The 23,252-nt window shown below is 48.9% G+C and overlaps 1 protein-coding gene across 15 annotated transcripts in view; it reads left to right on the forward strand.

The window, feature by feature from the left end:
• R3HDM2 (R3H domain containing 2) overlaps window positions 1-23,252 on the forward strand; it is a 462,276-nt gene that overhangs the window by 384,411 nt on the left and 54,613 nt on the right. For all 15 annotated transcript variants that reach the window (XM_033936665.1, XM_033936664.1, XM_033936663.1 and 12 more), the window contains one exon: window positions 4,086-4,243. In XM_033936665.1, the coding sequence (XP_033792556.1) occupies window positions 4,086-4,243 (158 nt within the window). The remainder of the gene's footprint in view (window positions 1-4,085; window positions 4,244-23,252) is intronic.

Consider the following 23,252-nt stretch of genomic DNA (forward strand, 5'->3'; position numbering starts at 1 on the left):
ATCTAGGCATGCTGTTCGACACCTCCTTGGGGGGAAGGTCTTCCTTCAGGAGACCCAGGTAAGCAAATTGCAATCTCAGATTCACCTACTTATGGCGTCCCGGTGTCATCGGGCGCAGGATTTCCTCCAAGTCTTGGGGTCGATGGCAGCTTCCCTCGAAGTAGTGAAGTGGTCGCGGGCCCATATGCATCCTCTTCATTATGCTGGTTCACCCTGTTCCGCTTCCGGTCTTAGCTCGTGGCAGTCTTCATTGGTGGCTCCAGACCCTCCATCTTGTACAAGGGGCGAGTCTGGATCAGCCACAGTGGACGGTGATGCTCACAGTTGCCAGTCTTCTCGGTTGGGGAGCTCAGTGTCTAGGTCACACAGCTCAGGGCACCTGGTCCACGGAAGAGGCTACTAGGTCGATCAGTGTCGGAGACCAGAGACATCCGTTTGGCATTGCTAGCCTTTCAGTCCTTTCTAATGGGCAAGTCAGTCAGGGTACTGTTGAACAATTTCGGTGGCACAGGAGACGGCTCTGCTCATGGTCTGGGAAGAGTTGTACCTTCAAGAAATTTCAGCATCCCACATAGCCATAGTGGAGAATGTTCAAGCGGACTTCATAAGTCGTCACGTGCTAGATCCCGGAGAGTGGTGTCTAAGCTCCGTGGCCTTTCAGTTGATAGTGCAGTTTTGGGATCAGCCACTCATGGACCTGATGGCCACAAGTGTCAATGCCAAAACACCCCGCTTCTTCAGTCGTCGCAGAGACGGTCAGGCCGAGGGCCTGGATGCTCTGGTTCAACCATGGCCAGCGGAGGGGTTTTTGTATGTACCCTCCGTGGCCATTAGTGGGCACAGTTCTTCTCCATATATTTCGCCATCCGGGCCTCGTGGTTCTGGTGGCATCAGATTGGCCTCGATGACCATGGTGCGCAGATCTGGTGAGGCATTTGGTGGCAGATCCTCTTCCTCTTTTGGACAACCTTCTAACTCAGGGTCCCATTGCAATGTTCGATCCGGGTCCCTTTTGACTTAACGGCTTGGCTCTTGAAAGGGGTCACCTAGGTAAGAAGGTGTATTCAAATAAAGTGATCTCAACTCTCTTGGGGTCCCGGAGGCTTTCCACCTCTCAGGCTTATGTGAGGGTTTGGCATCTATTTGAGGAGTGGTGTGATGCGCGTGGAGTGGTCTCTTTTCGCATTTCCCTGCCTAACATCTTATTCTTACAGGATGGCCTGGATAGGGGGCTGGCTTGGTCTTCTCTCCAGATTCAGCTTGCGGCCTTGTCAGCCTTTCGTGGGTTGTTCAAAGGTCAGCATTTGACTGCCATTCCTGATGTGATTCGCTTCTTGCGGGCGGCCATGTTGCTCAAGCCTCCTATACAACCCTCTGTTCCATCTTGGGATCTAAATCTTTTTCTGTCAATTCTAATGCGCCCTCCTTTTGAACCATTGGGCGACTGCTCTTTGAAGGACCTTACTCTTAAAGAAGTCTTCTTGGTGGCTATTACTTCAGCTAGATGTGTTTCTGATCTGCAGGCTTTCTCTTGGAGTTTTCTAAGGAGCGGGAGATCTGTTCCTTCCTTTTTGCCAAAATTAGTGTCTCCTTTTCATGTCAGTCAGGCAGTGGTCCTCCCGGTGTTGGGTAGCCGGTAGGGCTCTTTCGAGCAGAGACAGCTGCGCACGTTGGATGGCAGGGGTCCTTCACTCTTATGTGCAAAGGACCCAAGAGATCAGGAAATTGGATCATCTCTTTGTCCTTCTAGCGCAGGGGTGCCCAACACGTCGATCGCGATCGACCGGTCGATCGGGAAGGCAACGCCAGTCGATCTCGTGTTGCCGTTCCAATCGGCCGGCCGATCAGCCTTCCTCTCCCCAAGGTTCCCCACCGGAATCTCCCCAAGGTTCCCCATTCTTGCTGCGCCCTTCCTGCCCGACTGCCAGAACCCGTCTTCCGACTGGGGGATGATATCACTTCCTTCGGGAGAAGGCGGGAGGGAGGTCTAGGGAAGTCACGACCCTTGAGAGCTGAGCGCCGGCTGCCTCTGGCGGAATTGACAAGCCAGACTGGAGAAAGGCGGTCGGGAGCAGGAGGTGCTCTGCACAAAAATGCCGGAGCTGCTGCTGCTGCTCTGACGTCTTGAGCCTGAAAATGGGAAGTTGAGTGTCGTGCTAAAAAGAGACTGGAACGGCTCTCATGGAAGACTGGCTTTTTTTCTCTTCTTTTCCTCGGCCCTGGGGATCCAGAGATTTGGGCCTGCAGAAGCCTAACGCTGACCAGCATTGCTCTCCCCGACATCAATTCTTACATCGAAGAGGAATTTCTGGGCCAGCCAATCGCTGCCTGGCTGGCCCGGAACTTCCTCTCCGACATCAGAATTGAAGGGGAGCAGAATGCTGGTCAGTGCAAGGCTTCTGCATGCAGAGCTTGGGGGGCGGTGGCTTGGAGGCCTGTTCCCCGGTGGCGACGGCAAACCTAGTGGCTTGGGGGAGGGCAGGGAGAAAGAAACAAAGGGGGCAAGCAGGGAGAAAGAAAATGGGCATGGAGAGAGAGAGAGAGAGAGAAAGAAAGAATAGGAGGCAGGGAGAAAGAAAGAAAAAGTTGGGGGAGAGAATGAGGTATGGAAGAGAGAAAGCATATAGGAGGCTGAAAGAAGGAGTGGGCTGAAATCAGAAGATGTCAGAAGAAGTGCAGCCAGAGTGAAGTGAGAAGAAGTCAGAAGAAGAAAGTGCAACCAGAGACTCATGAAATCATCAAACAAAAGTAGGAAAAATGATTTTATTTTCAATTTAGTGATCAAAATGTGTCTGTTTTGAGAATTTATATCTGCTGTCTATATTTTGCACTATGACTCCCTTTTACTAAACCACAATAGCGGTTTTTAGCGCAGGGAGCCTATGAGCGTCGAGAGCAGCGCAGGGGCATTCAGCGCAACTCCCTGCGCTAAAAACTGCTATGTGGTTTAGTAAAAAGGGAGGGGCTATATTTGTCTATTTTTGTATGGTTGTTATTGAGATGACATTGCATAGAGTCATCTGCCTTGACCTCTTTGAAAAAAACCCGGAATATGAATGATAATTAACATTTTCTCTGCCTTTCAGTGTGCTTTGTGGGGGTTTTAAAATTTTTTTATTGTTGGTAGATCATTTTGACTTGGTCATTTTAAAAGTAGCTCGCAAGCCCAAAAAGTGTGGGCACCCCTGTTCTAGCGGGTCCTTGTAAAGGGGATTGCGCTTCTAAGGCTACTATTGCATGCTGGATCAAGGAGACTATTGCTTCTGCTTATCTTCTGAAGAAGAAGTCTGTTCCAGAATTTCTTAAGGCTCATTGTACTAAGGGTCAGGCATCTTCTTGGCTGAACTTCTCTGGTGCCTCCAGGGAATATTTGCCAGGTTGCAGTTTGGTATTCTCGGCATTCCTTTGTAAGACACTACCCATATGGATGTTCAAGCGCGTTGGGATGCGGTATTTGGTGAACGTGTTCTGGTGTCGGCCCTTCGGGAGTCCCACCCTTAATGGATACTGCTTTGGTACATCCCATTGGTAAGGACTATACCGGTCTACCAAGCGATACAGAAGGAGAAATTAGGTTCTTACCTGCTAATTTTCTGTCTGTTAGCTTGTAGACCGGTATAGTCCCCCACCGCATCTGTCTTTGTGCAGTGATTGCGGGGGGGGGGGGGGGGGGTTTGCTCACGTGCAGATTTTGTTTTTTCTGCGGGTTCTAGAATTTTTCTAGTGCCGGGGAAAAGTAAGAACAGCAGCTATGGCTCAGCTGTCTTAGCTGGTGAGCTGTGGGAATGTTTTCTATACCAAGATTAAATTCTACACATGTTCCAACAGTAGTTTATAAGTATTTGTCATTTTTTCCACTCCTGTTTGGAATGTGTTATACTGTTTTCAGTTGAAGTCTTTCCTGGGTTCTGCTTGGCTATTTGGCAGACTGAGTTGCTAGGGAGATTCTAGCCTGATATACATGTTTGTGCTCAGTCTCCACCTGCTGGTAGCAGTGAGGTATATAACCCATTCGTAAGGACTATACAAGCTAACAGAAAGAAAATTTGCAGGTAAGAACCTAATTTCTCCTTTTTCTCCTATAGGCCTACAGCCCATGATGTCCAGCCAGCAGCCAGCATACCAAGGCATAATGGGAGTTCAGCAGTCACAGAACCCAGGCCTGATAACTAACCAGAGAACTGGCATGGGCAACCAGATGCAGGGCGTGATGGTCCAGTATGCTCCACTACCATCATACCAAGTGAGCAATATTTAGGTTACAGACCCTGTTGTACCATGACATTAAAACTAGTTCTGGGAAGCTTCAGGGGTCTTAGCTTGTTATGTAGCTTCCATTCTAGACCAGGTTTTCCATGGGAGGAATTATGCATATAGCAATTTCTGTGTTGGAATACGAATGTGTTCCTCCTACTGAATTTGGATGCAGTTGCCTAGCAGTGGAGTATTATTTAGTTCTCTAAACAAGAAGAATAGAAGGTGATGTTATCTTTGAAAGTGCAGCATGGAAAACTCCTCCCAGAGCCCCAAGAAATCTAAAATATTTTACGCATGTGCTAGCTCAGTTGGTACTCCTCCCCCTTTCTCAGTCCATTTTTTGTTCCAAGTGGCAGAAAAGTCAGCTAATCCCACAGCCAGTCTTCTCTCCAGAGTCATTCCCTCCCAGACATCGACTCCCCCGTTTAGCCTTTGAGCCTTAGAACATTCACCCCTTCTCCATGCTTCCTATCTGACCCATCCCCTCTAGTTCCATAGCCATATTCACTACCAAAGGACTTTTCTTGCCCACTTAGAGAAATGGCTGCTTACACAGGATATGATTTTGAAACCCAGGGCAAGATATGGCAAAGCTCCTTTTCCATTGTTTCCACTAGCAAACAACTGGTTCTGGAACATAAGATATTTTCCACCCCTATATTCAACAACCTGTGGCTGCACCATTAATCTGTCATTGTATTATTAGCTATAAAAAAAAATCTTAAGTTTAGTCTTTCTACAACATACTTCAGGGGAAAGGCACATGCACTCTGAACTAATTAGGAAAGAAGATTTTACGGCTTCCTTGATCAATTTGCATACTGCAGTCCATCAGTTCTGCATGGTTCAATACTTTTATTTGATTATGTTTTATTAAAACTTGTTAAACTGCTTGTTCTTACAACAGGTCCATGCGGTTTACAAATTTAAAATATATAGAAAAGAACTCCATTATAAAACAGGACCGACAACACCTAGTGACTCTCAATCTCCACCTCAGCTTTCGGAGTATGCTAATGTGCCAAACATCTTATCAGATTGACATATAGGGCCTTCTGTACCCCCACCAAGGCAGTGACCATTATACTGCAGTCCACAGTAAGGCTTCCTCTAAAGAAGACAATATATATGAGGATATGTGGCTTTTGTGCACATGCGGCTTTTGAATGCTTGCCAAACATTTAAACTGTGGTAACCTTTGCTGGGTGAATGCCAATGGCTATAGGATGGGCTGGGGGGGCTCTAGTGGTAAGAGCTCCAGTCCCAGAGGGCAGCATATTTGGACCAACAGTAGGAAGCTCTTGTGGTGCAAAAGCTAGTGCACCATGGAGCTGGGGACTGTCACCGCCTTCCTCCCACCCCACCTCCACTGTGGCTCCACCAGTCTGCCTTGAGCTCTTTCTCCTCACAGTATTCCTTGGGTGACTATAGGCAATAGGCTCCATTGACTCCCCTTCCTGCTAATCTTTTTTTTTTACATTTGCTGGGAGCTGAACTCTCCCTGTCCCCAGCTGCCAACAGTGCTTCCTCCTGATGGTGGCGCCACTTCCATGGCTTTTCCTAGGTACCTGAGCAGTTGTGGCAGCCTCCGCCGGTATGGCTCCCCATTCCCTGATCAGATGGAAGAGGTGGCAGGCAGAATAAGCAGTGGAGGAGGCTAGCAAATAACCTGAGGACAATCTGTAAGCTCATATAGTTATATTTCAGTGCTGCCCCCAAACCCACCCTCTCTTGGGTAACCATCCATCTTCAAACTGAGCAGCAGCAGTGAATGAGAGAAGCAGTGGCAAAGGCTGGATGAGAAGTGGTAGATGGGGATTTTAGTAGCAATATGTTCTTTGTCACCTCTCCAGACCAGTACAGGCTTCACTAACGGCTAATAGCTCACAATGACCAGCAGGTGGAGAATGAGACCAAACTCTTGGTTATAATACATAATAGCTGTTCCTCTCACTATCTAACAGTCTTCTCTCAGTCTCCAGCAGGTGGTAGGTGAGCTACTGGGCTTGATGGACCATTGATCTGATCCAGTAAGGCTATTCTTATGTTCTTAAATTAAGGAGGCTAACAAACTAGATAGCACAATAATAATGGGTGATTTCAACTACCTCGATATTCAGTGGGTAAATGTAACATCAATGCATGCTAGGGAGATAAAATACCTTGATGAATTTAAGAACTGCTTTATGGAGCAGCTGGTTCAGGAACTGACAAGAGGCAAAGCAATTCTAGACCTAGTTCTTAGTGGAGCGCTTGGTTTGGTGCAGGAGGTAATGGTGCTAGGGCCGCTTGTTAACAATGATTGAACTTGAACAGATTTGATATAATCCCTGGAATAAGTTCACACAGGAAATCCAATATAACAACATTAACTTAAAAAAAGGAGACTTAACATGAGGAGAATGTTAAGAAAGAAATTTAGAGGAGCAACTGCAAAGGTCAAAAATTTGCATGAGGCATGGAATGTGAAAGAAAGTCGAGGATTTAATTTTGTCAGACAGACAAATTAAGGTTTCCCAAATTGCTGAAGACATGGGCATCTTGGCAGGTACAGTTTGGAAAATAATTCATGAAAAGTTGGGCATAGCCAGGCTTAGTGCAAGATAGGTTCCAAGAATGCTGATGCCATATCAGAAGGCCACAAGGCTCCAGCGCTGTCAGGAGAACTTGGAGATGCTCTGTGAAGACCTTGTGAATTTTTTCATCGTTTGGTGACTAGAGATGAGACTTGGATCTATCAGGGATCCTGAGTCCAAAATGGAGTCAACACAGTGGAAGCAAAAGTCATCCTGCAGCCCAAAAAAGTTCAAGACAGAAAAAATCTACATGCAAAGTCATGGCAACTGTCTTCTGGGATGATGAAGGACTTTTGCTTCTGGAGTTCATGCCACACAAGACAACCATAACCAGGGAGAGTTACGAGAACACAATGATCACTTTGCGGGAGTCAATCAAGGAGGAAAGATGAGGAAAACTCAGCAGGTATGCTGCTGCTCCATGACAGTACGCCGGTGCACATGTCATAACAATCACAGGCTGCCATCACGAGAATGTGAGTTTCAGCAGCTGCACCATCCACCCTATAGTCCTGACCTGGCTCACTTGGATTATTTCCTGTTCCAAGTTATGAAGAATTCTCTCCATGGACAGCGATTTTCAAGTGATGAAGATGTCAAGGAAGCTGTGACATCCTGATTTGAAGGTCAAACAGAAGAATTATTTTCAAAGATGTTAGTTGTTGCAGGAAAATTGGATGAAGTGTATGGAGCTATCCAGGGACTATACTGAAAAATAAAATTTTTTTGAAAACTCTCTCCTTTCCTACTATAGTAGATAAATTATTGAACATCTTTTATATATTCTATGCATTAAAAAAAGAAGGAAGGAAGAACAAATGGCAGCCGGCAAGTTTAACGAGTGAGATGAAGGAAGCTATTAGAACCAAAAGAAAAACCTTCAGAAGGTAGAAGAAGGATCCAAATGAAAATAATTGTGAACATCACAAGGAATGGCAAATCAGATGCAAAGTGCTAATAAAGAAGGCAAAGAGAAACCTTGAAAATAAGGTTGCACTGGAAGTAAAAACGCACAGTAAAACCTTTTTTAGGTATATTAAAAGCAAGAAGCCGGGAACAGAATCATTTGAACCGCTAGACGACTGAGGGATAAAAGGAGGCTCTCGGGGAAGATAAAGCCTTAGTGGAGAGAATAAATGTATTATTTGCTTTGATCTTCATCAAGGAAGATGTGGGGGAGTTTCCAATGCCAGAAATGGTATTCAATTCTGATGAATCAGAGAAATTCAAACAAATCTCTGTAATACTGGAAGATGTAATGGATCAATTTGACAAATTAAACAGTAGCAAATACCATACCGAATGGTATACATTCCAGAGTACTGATAGAATTAAAAAATGAACTTGCAGAGCTATTGTTAGTAATTTGTAATCTTTCTCTAAAATCCAGCATAGTACCAGAAGACTGGAGGATAGCAAACATGATGCCGTTTTTAAAAAGGGTTCCAGAAGTGATCCAGGAATTATATACTGGTGAATCTGACATCAGTGCTGGGCAAAATAGTAGAGATGATTATAAAGAACAAAATGATAGAACATATACTTAAGCATGGATTAATGAGAGAAAGCCAACATGGATTTAGTCAAGCGAAATCTTTGCCTCACCAATCTACTGCATTTTTTTGAAGGGATAAATGAACACATGGATAAAGGTGAGCCGGTTGATATCATGTGTTTTGATTTTCAAAAGGCATTTTCCAAAGTACCTCATGAAAGATTTCTGAGAAAATTAGTAAGTTATGGGATAGGAGGTAATGGCCTAAAAAGACAGAAAACAGAGTAGGTTTAAATGGTCATTATTCTCTTTTTTTTTTTTTTTTTCAAAATCTTTATTCATTTTCCATCTTACATCAAGAACACAATATTACATCAATGGAGAAAGGTAAATAGTGAGGTTCAGAAGACAAACAAGTGTGAATGCAGCCCCTCTTCCATTTTTTTATAGGCGGCGACTTCAATATGGCTTAGGATCCCCAGATGGATAGATCACAACCCACTGTCATGGACAAAGCTTCACCTCCGAGGGGACTCCCAGCCTTTTGCCAGCATCATAATCTGATTAATATTTGGCAGGTTTTGCATCCAATGGTGCAAGATTTTACACATTTATCAAGGTTGAAACACGGACCATGTTGGGTTCTCTTTACTACCTCAAATTGTGGTTTTTATTGACTCTTCTACGTTAATAAAGTCTACATCAGCAACATCGGCCTCCACAGTTTTTTTGCTTTGGACCCATTTATCCAGAGCACACACTACACAATCTAGAATAGATTGTTTTATTAACATCCTCATCTAACCTCACAAACATTAGTTTGTTGGAAATTGGCCCTTATGCCATTTCAGATCATGCAATGGTAATTATGACCTGGCATATTTTGTGTGTGTATGTGGGGGGGAAGAGATAAAGAGGGACAGTTATTGGAAGTTCCCTCATGCACTGTACACAGATACCAATTTCCAAAAATATTTAGTTACTAAATGGAAATCTTATGTTCTCGGCAATCGAGTATGTTTCAGATCGCCTGCTTTACTGGGAAACAGCGAATGCGGTTTTGAGGGGGGAGGCAATTAGCTATTAGTCCCACAAAAACAAGATGAGAGAGAGAAATTGTATTACTCAGGAGAGGGCTGGTACAGACCAGACATTATTTTGGGGCCACACAGACGGATAGGCAGTATTTGGAAATAGATACCTCCCTTAATTCTTTGATCCATCAAAGAGCAGAGAAGTCTAATACTCATTTGGAACATGAAAGGGTGAACTCACAAATAATACAAAGAAAGATGAATATATGATGCACAGAAAGGTATAAATAGGTAAGATATTCATATATTTAATTCATGTATTGTAACACCTTTACTGAAGCTCATATAAACCACTCTGAATTGACTCCCCAGTCATTAATAGCGGTATAGAAGCTTCCAATAAAGCACAGTTATCCCAGGACAAGCAGGCAGCATATTCTCTACATGTGGGTGACGTCATCCACGGAGCCCCGTCGCGGACAGCTTTCAAGCAAACTTGATTGAAGATCTCAAAGTTTCCTAGTGCTGCACCACGCATGCGTGTGCCTTCCAGCTCCACTAGAGGGCGCATCCCCTCCTCGTGGTCTTCAGTTCTTAGTTTTCCGTAGAGCCAGAAAGCCCTGTCTCTCTTCTCTACGTTTTCATCGTGCCTTTCTTGCACCGCGGCTTCGTGTTTTTCTTGATCGGGAGTTGCTGTGCTCTTTTTTTTGTTTTATTTATTGTTTTTCTACTACTTCGTGTTTTCAGCGAATCAGGGGCTCCCGGTTTGCCGTGGCCGCGGCTCTCTTTTTGACTTATGTCCCGGCCTTTGACCGGGTTTAAAAAGTGCACTCAGTGCGGTCGGGTGATCTCGATCACTGACCCGCATTGCTGGTGCATCTTGTGGCTCAGAGTCGGCCATCCTACGGGCTCTTGCCCTCGTGCTACCCTCAAACCTCGGGCTCTCCGCCGGCGGCGAGCAAAGATTGCGGAGCTCTTCATCATGGAGACTGATCTACCTGCGGGCCCGGTCTTGGCCTCGGTCTCGATGTCGGCCTCGAAGACCTCAACTCCGGGGAAAATCGCCCTCGACCTCAAAGATTTCGATGGCCTCGGTCTCGAAATCTTCCACTGCGGGTAAGTCTCCTCTTCTGTCCTCATGGTCAGGTCAGCTACCTAAGAAGCCATCCTTGGAGCCTCTCTCCACCTCAGCGAAACCACCTTCTAAGGCCTCCAAGCATGCCTCCACGGTACGGGAATACTCTTCCTCGAGGTTGCCCCCGGTGGAGCGCACTGCCGCACCTGTAGAGCCAAATATGGCCTCAGTGCCGATGTTCGAGGATATGCTCAAGGCTATCATCTCCTCACAGCTCTCCTCTGCTTTGGCTCGGCTTGCCCCGTCCTCGACCTCGCTCGCAACGGACCAGCCTGAGCGTCGCCTCGAGGGCTCTCGAGGCAGGGGGCGTCGGTCTCGACGGCTGTCCTCATCCGACTCTTCCCCGCTTCCCTTGCGGCGGGAGTCGCCCGCCGCTCAGCCTCGTTCGAGGCACCGGTCGAGGCGTCTTTCTCCCTCATCCCAGAGACCCGCTAGGAAGCCCAGGGATGTTTCCCCAAGGCGGGGTAGATCGCCGGGCCCTCGTACTACAGGGTCCGTTCAGGCCTCGGACCTGGTCGTGTCCGATCCGAGTCTCCGGCAGTCGCTGGTGCGGTCTTGGACTCCATCCCTTCGGGCACCGACGTCGGGAGCTTCTGCTTCTTTTTCCCACCATGTGTCGTCTTCCCGGGACCCTTGAGGGGGGCTTCGTTGGTCCTCAGTGCCTCGGACCCTGGGGTCCTCGCCTGCGGGGCCCTTCAAACGCAAGCTGTCCTCGACTCCCCCCCCCCCCCCCGTTCTTTCAGCAGGTCTTCTTCGACATCTGTGCTTGTTGACATTGACATGCCTGTGCAGTACTCACGGGAGGCTTCACCCTCTTACTGCTGCCTTGCAGTCTCGCTTGACCTCCCCCCTTGAGGGGCGGTCTGAGAGCAAGCCCTCTTCTTTCACCAGATTTGTGCTGGACATGGGGAAGGCGTTGAATTTGGACCTCCAGTCGGATCTCGCTATACCAAAGAATATTTGGGAGGAGATGGATCTTCCATATCCTCCTAAGGAGTCCTTGCGGCTCCCCTTGAATCCGGTGTTGCAACAGCCTTTTTTTCGCAACCTGGAGACTCCGTATGCTATCCCGGCCATTCCATCTAAAATGGAGTCTCGATACCAGACGGACCCGTCCTTGGTAGTGGAGTCTTCCCTCAAGAAGTCTCACCTTTCTAAGGTCTACGCAGCTGTCCCGCTGGGCCGAGAGGGCAGGACTATGGACAAGTTTGGCAGGCGCCTGTACCAAAATTCTATGATGACTAACAGGGTGCTTAATTATAACTTTACCTTCACGTCCTATCTTAAGCACTGCCTTAAATCTCTGCCGTCCTTTCAGGATGATCTGCCGGTCCACCACCGTGCGGATTTCCGTCGGCTTCTGAATACCCTGTCGATGCTGCGGCTTTACATGTTCCAAGCTTCGTATGATACTTATGAACTTTCTTCTAGGGTCTCTGCGTCGCTTGACGTGGCTGCACATAGTTGATATGGACCCGAACCTGCAAGACCGGTTGGCGAATCTTCCATGCTTGGGCAACGAACTCTTCGATGACTCCATCGAGGCGGCCACCAAGCGCCTCTCGGAACACGAGCGCTCCTTTGCCTCCGGGGTCCGGGCCAAGGTGAAACCTGTTCCCCCCCAAATCGTATAGGTTGCCTCCTCGGCGCTACCCGCAGAAATCAACACCGGCGTTTTCCAGACCTCCGCGGCGCCCACAGCAGCAGAGGGCCCAGCCGAAACAGTAGACCCCGGCTGCGGCCAAGCCGGCGCCGTCCTTTTGACTGTCTGGACGGGAGGGGGCTGGCCTCCTCTGCCCTCGAACCCTCTCCTCTGCCTATCGGGGGCCGTCTCAGCACTTTCTTTCCTCGCTGGGCACTGATCACTGCGGACAAATGGGTCCTCTCCGTTATCAGGGAGGGGTATTTGCTCCACTTCCGGTCCTCACCTCCAGACAGGCCCCCCAGAGAGTATCCTTCGAGCAGCGCACAACTTCCCTTGCTTCTCCGGGAGGCTCAGGCCCTCCTTCGCCTGCGGACGGTGGAGGAGGTCCCCTGTTGTCAGCGGGGCTCCGGGTTTTACTCCCGGTACTTTCTTGTTCCCAAAAAGACCGGGGGCTTTCGCCCCATTTTGGATCTACGGGGGCTGAACAAGTTTCTGGCCAAGGAGAAGTTCCGCATGCTCTCTCTTTCCACTTTATATCCCTTGATGGAAGAGGGGGACTGGTTGTGTTCCCTGGACCTGAAGGAGGCTTATACCCATGTGCCGATTCACCCGGCTTTTCGGCGCTTCCTTCACTTTCGAGTGGGGGACCTTCATCTGCAATATCGGATCCTCCCGTTCAGGTTAGCTTCGTCCCCACGAAGTGCCTTGAGCTGATGGCAGCAGCCCTAAGGTCCCAAGGTCTTCAGGTGTTCCCGTACCTCGATGACTGGCTAATCAAGGCACCGTCGAGGGACGGGGTTATTGCAGCGACCCATCAGACTATTATTTTCCTTCAGCGTCTGGGGTTCGAGGTCAACTTCCCAAAGTCCCAGCTGTGTCCTTCTCAGTCCCTGAAGTTTATTGGAGCCGTGCTGGACACGGTTCGCTTCCGGTCGTTTCTGCCTCAGTCTCGGCAAGCCGCCCTCGTTCGGCTAAGTCAACAGGTCTCTCTGAGGGCTTCAGTCTTGGCCAGGCAGATGATGATCCTCTTGGGGCACATGGCCTCCACCATCCATGTGAAGCCCTGTGCCAGGCTGCACCTCAGGGTGCCTCAGTGGACTCTGGCGTCCCAGTGGCGGCAGGATCGGGATCCCGTATCTCAGCACATTGCAGTGACTCCCTCTTTAAGACACTTGCTCCGTTGGTGGAATGACTCTTCCAATCTTTCCAGAGGTTTGCTCTTTCTCGTGCCTCCGCCTCGGAAAGTCTTGACGATGGACTCCTCGGCGTATGCCTGAGGGGCTCATCTCGATGGTCTTCAGACCCAGGGTCCTTGGTCAGATGCGGACCGTTGCTGTCACATCAACCTGCTGGAGCTTCGGGCCATTTACAGGACAATGGTGGCTTTTCGTCACTTGCTGGTCCGTACGTACCAGGATCAAGTATTCCTGGTGCATACGGACAACCAGGTGGCGATGTATTATGTAAGCAAGCAAGGGGGGTACGGGTTCCCTGTCGCTTTGCAAGGAGGCGCTTCGGATTTGGATGTGGGCAATTCGCCACAACATCTTTCTCCACGCGGTCTACATCCAGGACGAGCAAAACTGTCTGGCAGACAGACTAAGCCACCTCCTTCAGCCGCATGAGTGGTCGCTCCATTCCTCGACTCTGCGTCAGGTGTTTGCTTGGTGGGGGACTCCTCAGATAGATCTGTTCACTTCGCCACTCAATCGCAAGTTGCCTCGATTTTGTTCGAGGATCTACACCCTGGATCGTCTCGAGGCAGATGCTTTCCTCCTGGATTGGACGGGCAGGTTTCTGTATGCGTTCCCTCCCTTTCCTCTGATTCTGAAAACTCTCGTGCACCTCCGCTCGATACACGCTGCAATGATTTTGATAGCGCCTTGGTGGCCCAGGCAGCTGTGGTTCTCCCTTCTTCTGCAACTCCGTGTCCTGGAACCTCTTCTGCTGCCTGTTTTTCCATCTCTGCTGTCTCAGAGTCAGGGTTCGCTACTGCATCCCAATCTGCAGTCTCTGCACTTGATGGCTTGGTTCCTTTCTACCTGACTTCCTCTCAAGGGTTTTCTCGGTCGGTGTGTGATGTTCTAGAAGCTTCTAGGAAAGCTTCCATTAGGAAGTGTTATTCTCAGAAGTGGTCTAGATTTACCGCATGGTGTATTTCCCAATGCGTTGAGCTTTTGTTTGCCTCCTTGTCCTCAGTAATGGAATACTTACTTCATTTATCTCGATCTTGGCTTAAGACGACTTCTATTAGAGTTCATCTCAGTGCAATTGCTGCTTTTCATAGGCTACTCGATGACAAATCACTCTCGGTCCATCCGCTGATTTCTCGCTTCATGAGGGGCCTCTTGAATGTCTGTCCTCCTCTCAAGCCTCCCCCGGTGGTTTGGGACCTAAACGTGGTTCTTGCTCAATTGATGAAACCTCCATTTGAACACCTGGATAGGGCCCATCTGAAGTTCCTTACTTGGACGGTGATGTTCCTGATTGCTCTCAGGTCTGTTCGCAGGGTCAGTGAGCTGCAGGCTCTGGTTGCGAATCCGCCTTTTACTGTCTTTCATCATGACAAGGTGGTCCTGCGTACTCATCCTAAGTTCTTGCCTAAGGTGGTTTCGGATTTCCACCTTAATCAGTCTATTGTCCTTTCGGTGTTTTTTCCTAAGCCCCATTCTCACCCTGGGGAAGTGGCGCTTCACACTCTTGACAGTAAGCAGGTGTTGGCTTTCTAACTACATCGCTCCCAGTCTCATCAGAGGGATCCTCAACTTTTCTTGTCCTTTGATCCTAATCGGTTGGGGCGTTCTGTTTCCAAGCGCACCTTGTCCAACTGGTTGGCTGCTTGTATTTCCTTCTGCTACTCTCAGGCTGGTCTCTCACTGCATGGTCGGGTCACGGGGCATAAAGTCCGAGCGATGGCGGAAAAAACACTGGAAGAACAATGGATTGATTGAGATGAAATTTTGAAACAACTTTTGGAAAGAATTTAGGATGAATACGGAGGACCACCTTGTCATGATGGAATATTGTAAAAGGTGGGTTCACTACTAAAGCTTGTAGTTCACTGATTCTGTGAGCAGACGTGAGAGCAATGAGAGAGACCACTTTCCAAGTGAGATATTTCAGATGAGCCGAAGGCATTGGTTCAAATGGAGGCTTCATCAATTAACAAGAACTGATGAGGGTATTGATTTCTCTGAGATAGGGGGGTGGGAGTACCCCCTTATGTGCGCGACACTCTTTGTTTGATACACCTGGGAGACTTAGATGGGCATAAAAAAATGTGTGAGAGGGATAGAACACATATTATGGCACAATACTATATACTTTATTTTTGAGACAGGACATTGCTTGCTCAGAGCAATTTTATTTGAATCAGTGAAGCAAGCCCTCGGTGTCTTCAAAAACAAGACAAGACATAACATACAAGTCATAAACAGAGTTGCAGTACAATAATATTGCTTGATTACCATGAGTTTTGTTTGCAATAGAATAATACACATGTAATAAGGTCAGCAGGTCCTCAGTGCACATGTTTTTAACCTTTGCTAGTGCTGATCAAGGGGACCCGATGGCATGCTATAACTGCATCATCATTGTTCCTAGGGAAACAGACTAAAACATAGACTGAAGAAACCAGGCTGACCTAGAATATTGTTGCTTCTAGAAGTTGTTTAGACCAGTGGTTCCCAACCCTGTCCTGGAGGACCACCAGGCCAGTCGGGTTTTCAGGATAGCCCTAATGAATATGCATGAGAGAGATCTGCATATAATGGAGGTGCCAGGAATGCAAATCTGCTCCATGCATATTCATTAGGGCTATCCTGAAAACCCGACTGGCCTGGTGGTCCTCCAGGACAGGGTTGGGAACCACTGGTTTAGACGGGTTAAAGAGATTAACATGTCTGTTTATAAAAACATAGTTTATCCCAGGACAAGCAGGCAGCATATTCTTAACGTATGGGTGACGTCACCGACGGAGCCCCGGTACGGACACTTTTAACTAGAAAGTTCTAGTTGGCCGCACCGCGCATGCGCGGGTGCCTTCCCGCTCGACGGAGGAGAGCATGGTCACCAGTTTCTTCGTTTCTGCAGAGCGAAGAAGACGCATGTGCTTTCAACGGCCGTTGAAAAGCTAGTTTCTGCCTTCCCGCTAGCGTAATTTTTCATTTTTCTTCTAATTTTTCCTTTCGGATTCCCTATTTTGACTTACAAAAAAAAAAATCTCGTCCAGTTTTCTTTATTTTTTCAGGCCGGCCCCGGCGGGGCCTGTTGCCACCATACAGGCCTCCGCATTCGATTTTGCAGAGGCCATGTTTCCCTTCATGCCCCCTCAACCGGGCTTTAAGAAGTGCCAGCGGTGTGCACACCCGATCTCTCTCACCGACCCGCACAATTGGTGCCTGCAGTGCCTGGGTCCAGAGCATCGGGCTGACTCTTGCACCCGCTGTGCTACGCTTAAAAAGCGCACATTAAAAAACAGGCAGATCCAGCAAAATCTTTTATTCGGTACCGGATCTGCCATGGAACCTGCTGCGACGTCGACGGCACCACAAAAATCGGCACCCACGACGTCGACACCACCAGACCCTTCTTCGGGGTCGTTGGGCCCAGGTAAGCCGGCTAAGAAGCCTTCCACTTCCCTTGAGCGCCCTCCTGCCACGGTTGCGACACCCACCGCACCGACCCCGCAAACGCTCCACTCCGATATCGGTGAGTGCCTCATCATCGGCCTCCTCATCGCCGGAGCGTAGAGCGGCACCTATGGTACCGAAGAAGAAAAAAGCGGTACCGGTGCCCCCCCTGGATGACAGCATCGCGGCCATATTCCAAAACCAGTTACAGGAGCAGCTCCAGCAACAACTCCAACAACTGTTGCCGACATTACTGGCATCGCACCTTCCGGTACGGGACCGGTCCGAGCCTCGCACTGTCCCATCGGTGTCAACTCCCTCGGTACCGATTAATACCTCCATGCCGGTGCTCTTGGCTGAACCACCTACAGTGCATACCCGTACTGCTGCCGACCCTTCCCGGTCCCAGGAACGACATCGGTCTTCCTCTCCCGGTACCGCCTCGGTGCGCTCAGGCAAATCTCTCTCAAAGACCCACCATGCCGAGCCTTCCACACCGATGTCCAAACGTGCACACCCTGACGTTAGAGACCCAGACTTGTGGGAAGACTTCCCGCACGGTACCGAAGAGGACGCTTCGTCAACCAACGAAGAACCCTCCATGACCGATACCGCCTCAAAACCAGAACAATCCTCTTTTTCTAAATTCCTTAGGGAGATGGCAGCAGCTCTTTCCATCCCCTTAGATTCCGACTCTAAAAAGTCTCAGGCTTTCCTCGATGCCCTAGACTTTGAGCAACCTCCCAAGGAATTTCTAAAGTTGCCCGTCCATGACATCTTAAGGGAAACTTTCTATAAAAACTGGGAGACTCCCCTCACTGTTCCCGGGGCCCCTCGCAAATTGGATAGCTTGTACCGGGTTATTCCAATCCCAGGTTTTGACAAACCTCAATTGCCCCACGAATCCCTTCTGGTGGAATCTACTTTGAAAAAATCTCAGGGTTCCAGTGTATATGCCTCCACCCCTCCTGGCAGAGAGGGAAAAACTATGGATAAATTTGGTAAGCACCTTTTCCAAAATGCCATGCTAGCCAATAGAGCCAACAACTACACCTTCCACTTCTCCTTCTATATGAAGCATCTGGTGCAACAGCTCTCCTCCTTACAGAAGTATCTTCCTGAACATAAGGTCCCTCTCTTCCAGCAACATATTTCCAGCCTCCTCCAACTCAGGAAATTCATGGTTCGCTCCATCTACGACTCGTTTGAGCTGACCTCCCACGCATCTGCCATGGCGGTGGCTATGCACCGTTTGGCATGGCTGAGAGTCTCTGACCTAGACATTAACCACCAGGACCGCCTGGCTAACGCACCTTGTCTGGGTGATGAACTCTTCAGAGAATCCCTGGACTCAACCACCCAGAAGCTCTCAGCACACGAGACCAGGTGGGACACTCTGATCAAACCTAAAAAGAAGACTCCACCTGCTCGCCCCTACAGGCAACAGTCTTCTTACCAATGCAGGTTCTCGGCCAGACCTCTCAACCCGCCTCCACAACAGTCTCGCTGTCCTCGCCACCAGCATCAGCCTCAGGCTCGCCCACAGACTCAACCTGCCAAGCCTATTCCTTCCTCAAAACCGTCTCAACCCTTTTGACTCCTTTCTCCAGAGCATAGCCAGTCTCCCACCTTCATCGCCTCTTCCTCAGCCGATCGGAGGATGCCTTCAACTCTTCCTCAGCCGTTGGGAGGTCATCACATCAGACCAATCGGTCCTCAACATCATTCGCCACGGCTACTCTCTCAACTTCCAGACTCTTCCACCAGACCATCCTCCCGTAGAGTCTGCTTCTCACTCCTCCCAAACCCTCCTCCTCCTGAGGGAGGTCCAATCCCTCCTTCTCCTCAATGCCATCGAAGAGGAACCTCCGGACCAAAGGGGTCAGGGATTCTACTCCCGCTACTTCCTGGTTCCCAAAAAAACCGGAGACCTTCGTCCCATCCTCGATCTCAGGGACCTCAACAAGTGTCTGGTCAAAGAGAAGTTCAGAATGCTCTCCCTGGCCAAGCTTTACCCTCTTTTCTCTCACCACGACTGGCTATGCTCCCTAGACCTCAAGGAGGCCTACATTCACATCCCAATCCATCCGACTTCACGTCGCTATCTACGGTTTCAGATACAGCACCATCACTATCAGTACAAAGTGCTACCCTTTGGCCTCCCCTCATCACCCAGAGTGTTCACCAAATGCCTTCTTGTGGTGGCGGCCTTCCTCAGGTCTCGCGACCTTCAGGTGTTCCCCTACTTGGACGATTGGTTAGTGAAAGCACCTACGTCTCCTCTTGTGCTACAAGCCACTCAGCACACCATCTCCTTCCTCCACCTTCTGGGGTTCGAGATCAACTACCCCAAGTCGCATCTGCTTCCCACACAGCGACTTCAGTTTATTGGAGCCGTCCTCGACACCACTCTGATGAGGGCGTTTCTCCCCTCAGACCACCAACGGACCTTACTCCACCTCTGCAACCAGGTGCTCCTTCATCGCTCCATTCCAGCTCGGCAAATGATGATCCTCCTGGGCCACATGGCCTCGACGGTCCATGTGCTTCCCCTGGCGCGACTCCACCTCAGGACACCTCAATGGACGCTGGCCAACCAATGGTCACAGACCACGGATCCTCTTTCTCATCCCATCTCTGTGACATCGTTTCTTCAGCAATCTCTTCACTGGTGGTTGAACTCCTCCAATCTTTCCAGGGGTCTACTCTTTCATCTGCCCCCTCACTCCATGATCATAACCACAGATGCCTCCCCTTATGCATGGGGAGCTCACCTAGGAGATCTTCGCACCCAGGGACTCTGGACCCCTCAGGAGCGTCAACATCACATCAATTTCCTGGAACTCAGGGCCATGTTCTATGCCCTCAAGGCCTTCCAGCACCTTCTCTACCCTCAGGTCCTTCTCCTGTGCACAGACAACCAGGTCGCCATGTACTACATAAACAAGCAAGGCGGCACCGGATCTCCCCTCCTCTGCCAGGAGGCCATCCGCATCTGGACCTGGGCCACGGCCCACAGTCTCTTCCTCAAGGCTGTCTATATCCAGGGCGAACAGAGCTCCCTGGCCGACAATCTCAGCCGCATCCTTCAACCTCAAGAGTGGACTCTGGATCCTCCCACGCTCCGCTCCATCTTTGCGCGCTGGGGCACTCCGCAGGTGGACCTCTTTGCAGCTCCTCACAACCATCAGCTGCCCCAGTTCTGTTCCAGACTCTTCTCTCCTCACCGTCTGGCCCCGGATGCATTCCTGCTCGACTGGACGGATCGGTTCCTCTATGCCTTTCCTCCACTACCTCTGATGTTGCGGACATTATCTAAACTCCGCAGGGACAGAGCCACCATGATTCTCATCGCTCCTCGGTGGCCTCGCCAACACTGGCTCTCCCTCCTGCTCCAGCTCAGCTCCAGGGAGCCCATTCCTCTTCCTGTATTTCCTACTCTACTTACTCAGCAGCATCAGTCTCTACTACATCCCAATCTGTCCTCGCTCCACCTGACAGCTTGGTTTCTCTCGGGCTGACCTCTCCAGAGAATCTGTCTCAGCCTGTCCGTCGTATTTTGGATGCCTCCAGGAAACCGGCCACCCTCCAATGTTACCATCAGAAGTGGACCCGGTTCTCCTCTTGGTGTCTACTTCATCATCATGATCCCACCTCATTGGCGGTGGAAACTGTACTGGACTATTTGCTTTCTCTTTCCGACGCTGGCCTCAAGTCTACCTCAATCAGAGTCCACCTCAGTGCCATCACTGCGTTTCATGAGCCTATCCTCGGAAAACCCCTCACGGCTCATCCCCTGGTTTCCCGGTTCATGAGAGGCCTCTTCAATGTCAAACCACCGCTGAAGCCTCCTCCAGTCGTCTGGGACCTGAAATTGGTTCTCTCAGCCCTCATGAAACCTCCATTTGAGCCTCTTGCCACAACTTCACTCAAATTTCTGACATGGAAGGTGCTTTTCCTCATTGTCATCACCTCTGCCAGGAGGGTTAGTGAGCTGCATGCACTGGTTGCTGACCCACCTTTCACGGTTTTTCACCATGACAAGGTGGTTCTGCGTACCCATCCTAAATTTCTTCCCAAGGTGGTCTCGGACTTCCACCTCAACCAGTCCATTGTATTGCCTGTCTTTTTCCCTAAACCTCATTCTCATCCTGGGGAACAGGCGTTACATACGCTGGACTGTAAGCGTGCCCTGGCATACTACCTTGACCGTACCAAAGCTCACCGCACGTCACCTCAGCTCTTTCTGTCCTTCGACCCTAACCGTTTAGGTCGTCCTGTCTCTAAACGAACGCTTTTCAACTGGCTTGCTGCCTGCATTGCGTTCTGTTATGCTCGGGCCGGTCTCTCACTGGAAGGTGCTGTCACGGCCCACAGGGTCAGAGCTATGGCTGCTTCTGTGGCTTTCCTCCGCTCCACGCCCATCGAGGAGATCTGCAAAGCTGCCACTTGGTCCTCAGTTCACACATTCACTACTCACTACTGTCTGGATGCCTTCTCCATACGGGATGGGCACTTCGGCCAATCTGTGTTACAAAATTTATTTTCCTAATGGCCAACCATCCCTCCTCCCTCTCTGTTAGCTTGGAGGTCACCCATACGTTAAGAATATGCTGCCTGCTTGTCCTGGGATAAAGCACAGTTACTTACCGTAACAGGTGTTATCCAGGGACAGCAGGCAGATATTCTTACGACCCACCCTCCTCCCCGGGTTGGCTTCTTAGCTGGCTTATCTTAACTGGGGACCACGCTCTCCTCCGTCGAGCTGGAAGGCACCCGCGCATGCGCGGTGCGGCCAACTAGAACTTTCTAGTTAAAAGTGTCCGTACCGGGGCTCCGTCGGTGACGTCACCCATATGTTAAGAATATCTGCCTGCTGTCCCTGGATAACACCTGTTACGATAAGTAACTGTGCTTTTCTTCCACTTATGTAGTTAGGGCAAATATTGATGAGCTTGTAGGAAATAGACTATCATATGATTGTAAATATGACTAATAGTTTGAATAGCACTATGTATTTTCTTTGTATCTGTGATGTGATTGGTGAGTTCCTTTCCAAGCTTGTACTCTGATTAGAAGTTGCATTAACCATGTAGAAATTAATAAAAGGAGTGATTCCTAGGGTCTCGGGGTGCTCTTAGTTTGGACACTGCCATTTTAGCAGTTCCTAAGAGTACCCAATAAGGCCTTATTGCTACTTAATCTATCTGTGTACATTTATTGCTTTATTTTTACCCTTACTTGGTTATTTGGTTAGGCATTCTTTGGTGGATCTTAAAAACTTGGGAAGTAAAAGGGCCGAGGGGCTTCCCTAGTGGGTTTCCCTGACCAAACAGTTGGTGCCGTGATTCGGATTGCAAGTCTCTTAAGACTCACCAACGAATCCAGCCCAGGTAAGGATCCATGGGGTCATATAATTCTAAGGTGCTTTCTGATAAAGAACTATTATGTGATATTTTTTTCAAGCTGAAAAATCAGGGGGACCTAATGGTATTATGCTTAAGAATTATGGTAAAAGAGCTTTAGTCTCTATTCCTCGCTGATGTTGCATCACTGCAGCAAACCAGAGGCTACCTGTCACTACCAGTATCAGCTCAGCTTTGATCACGTTATGATCACTGTTTCCCAGTGGACTCGACATAGTTAACTCTTGTACTATGCCTTGCATTCCACTAAGGACCAAATCTAAAATGACTCCCTCTCTTGTCTGTTCCTGGACCAGTTGCTCCAAGAAGCAGTCATTTATAACGTCTAGGAATTTTACTCCCTAGCACTCCCTGATGTAACATTTAACCTGTTGGGGGTAATTGAAATCACTAAATGAAATCACTAAATCAAACAATCATACTCTGTCAAGCAAACCCACAAGGGTGCCCCTGCCCCACTCACACAACCCTTTCCTATAACCACCAGAGTTCAATCACACAAACACGCACAAAAGGTGAAAGAAGTGGAGAAAAACCTCAGTTCCGCTTCATTGGTTAAAAACCAACTCCTCCTCTTCATAGCACACAATGCTTCTTATATTCATGCACTCCTACACCGCACAGTCCTTCTGATGAAAGTAATCTGTTGTAGAGGGAACACCCTGCCTGACAAAAAGTGTAATCACAAACAATGATCCCCAGGACAACTCAAGATCCCAGGATTGCACGGTTTTGCAAGCTAAGTGTGCTGTTCTTTTACCTATGTGGAACTTTGACTTTGCACTGTGTTTGTGATTACACTTTATGTCAGGAGGGGTGTTCCCTCTACAATTAATTCCTTTCAACAGCAGAACTGTACAGTGTAGGAGTGTGTGAATATAAAAAGCATTGTGTGCTGTGAAGTGGAATTTTTTTTTACCAATGAAAGGAACTAAGGTTTCTCTCCACTTCTTTCACTTTTTGTGTGTGTCTGTGTGATTGAACTCTGGTGGTTTTAGGAAAGGGTTATGTGAGTGGGACACCTTTTTTGTGGGTTTGCTTGATAAGAGTATG

This window comes from Geotrypetes seraphini, chromosome 3 (assembly GCF_902459505.1).
Source record: "Geotrypetes seraphini chromosome 3, aGeoSer1.1, whole genome shotgun sequence".
In the NCBI taxonomy this organism is placed as follows: domain Eukaryota; kingdom Metazoa; phylum Chordata; class Amphibia; order Gymnophiona; family Dermophiidae; genus Geotrypetes; species Geotrypetes seraphini.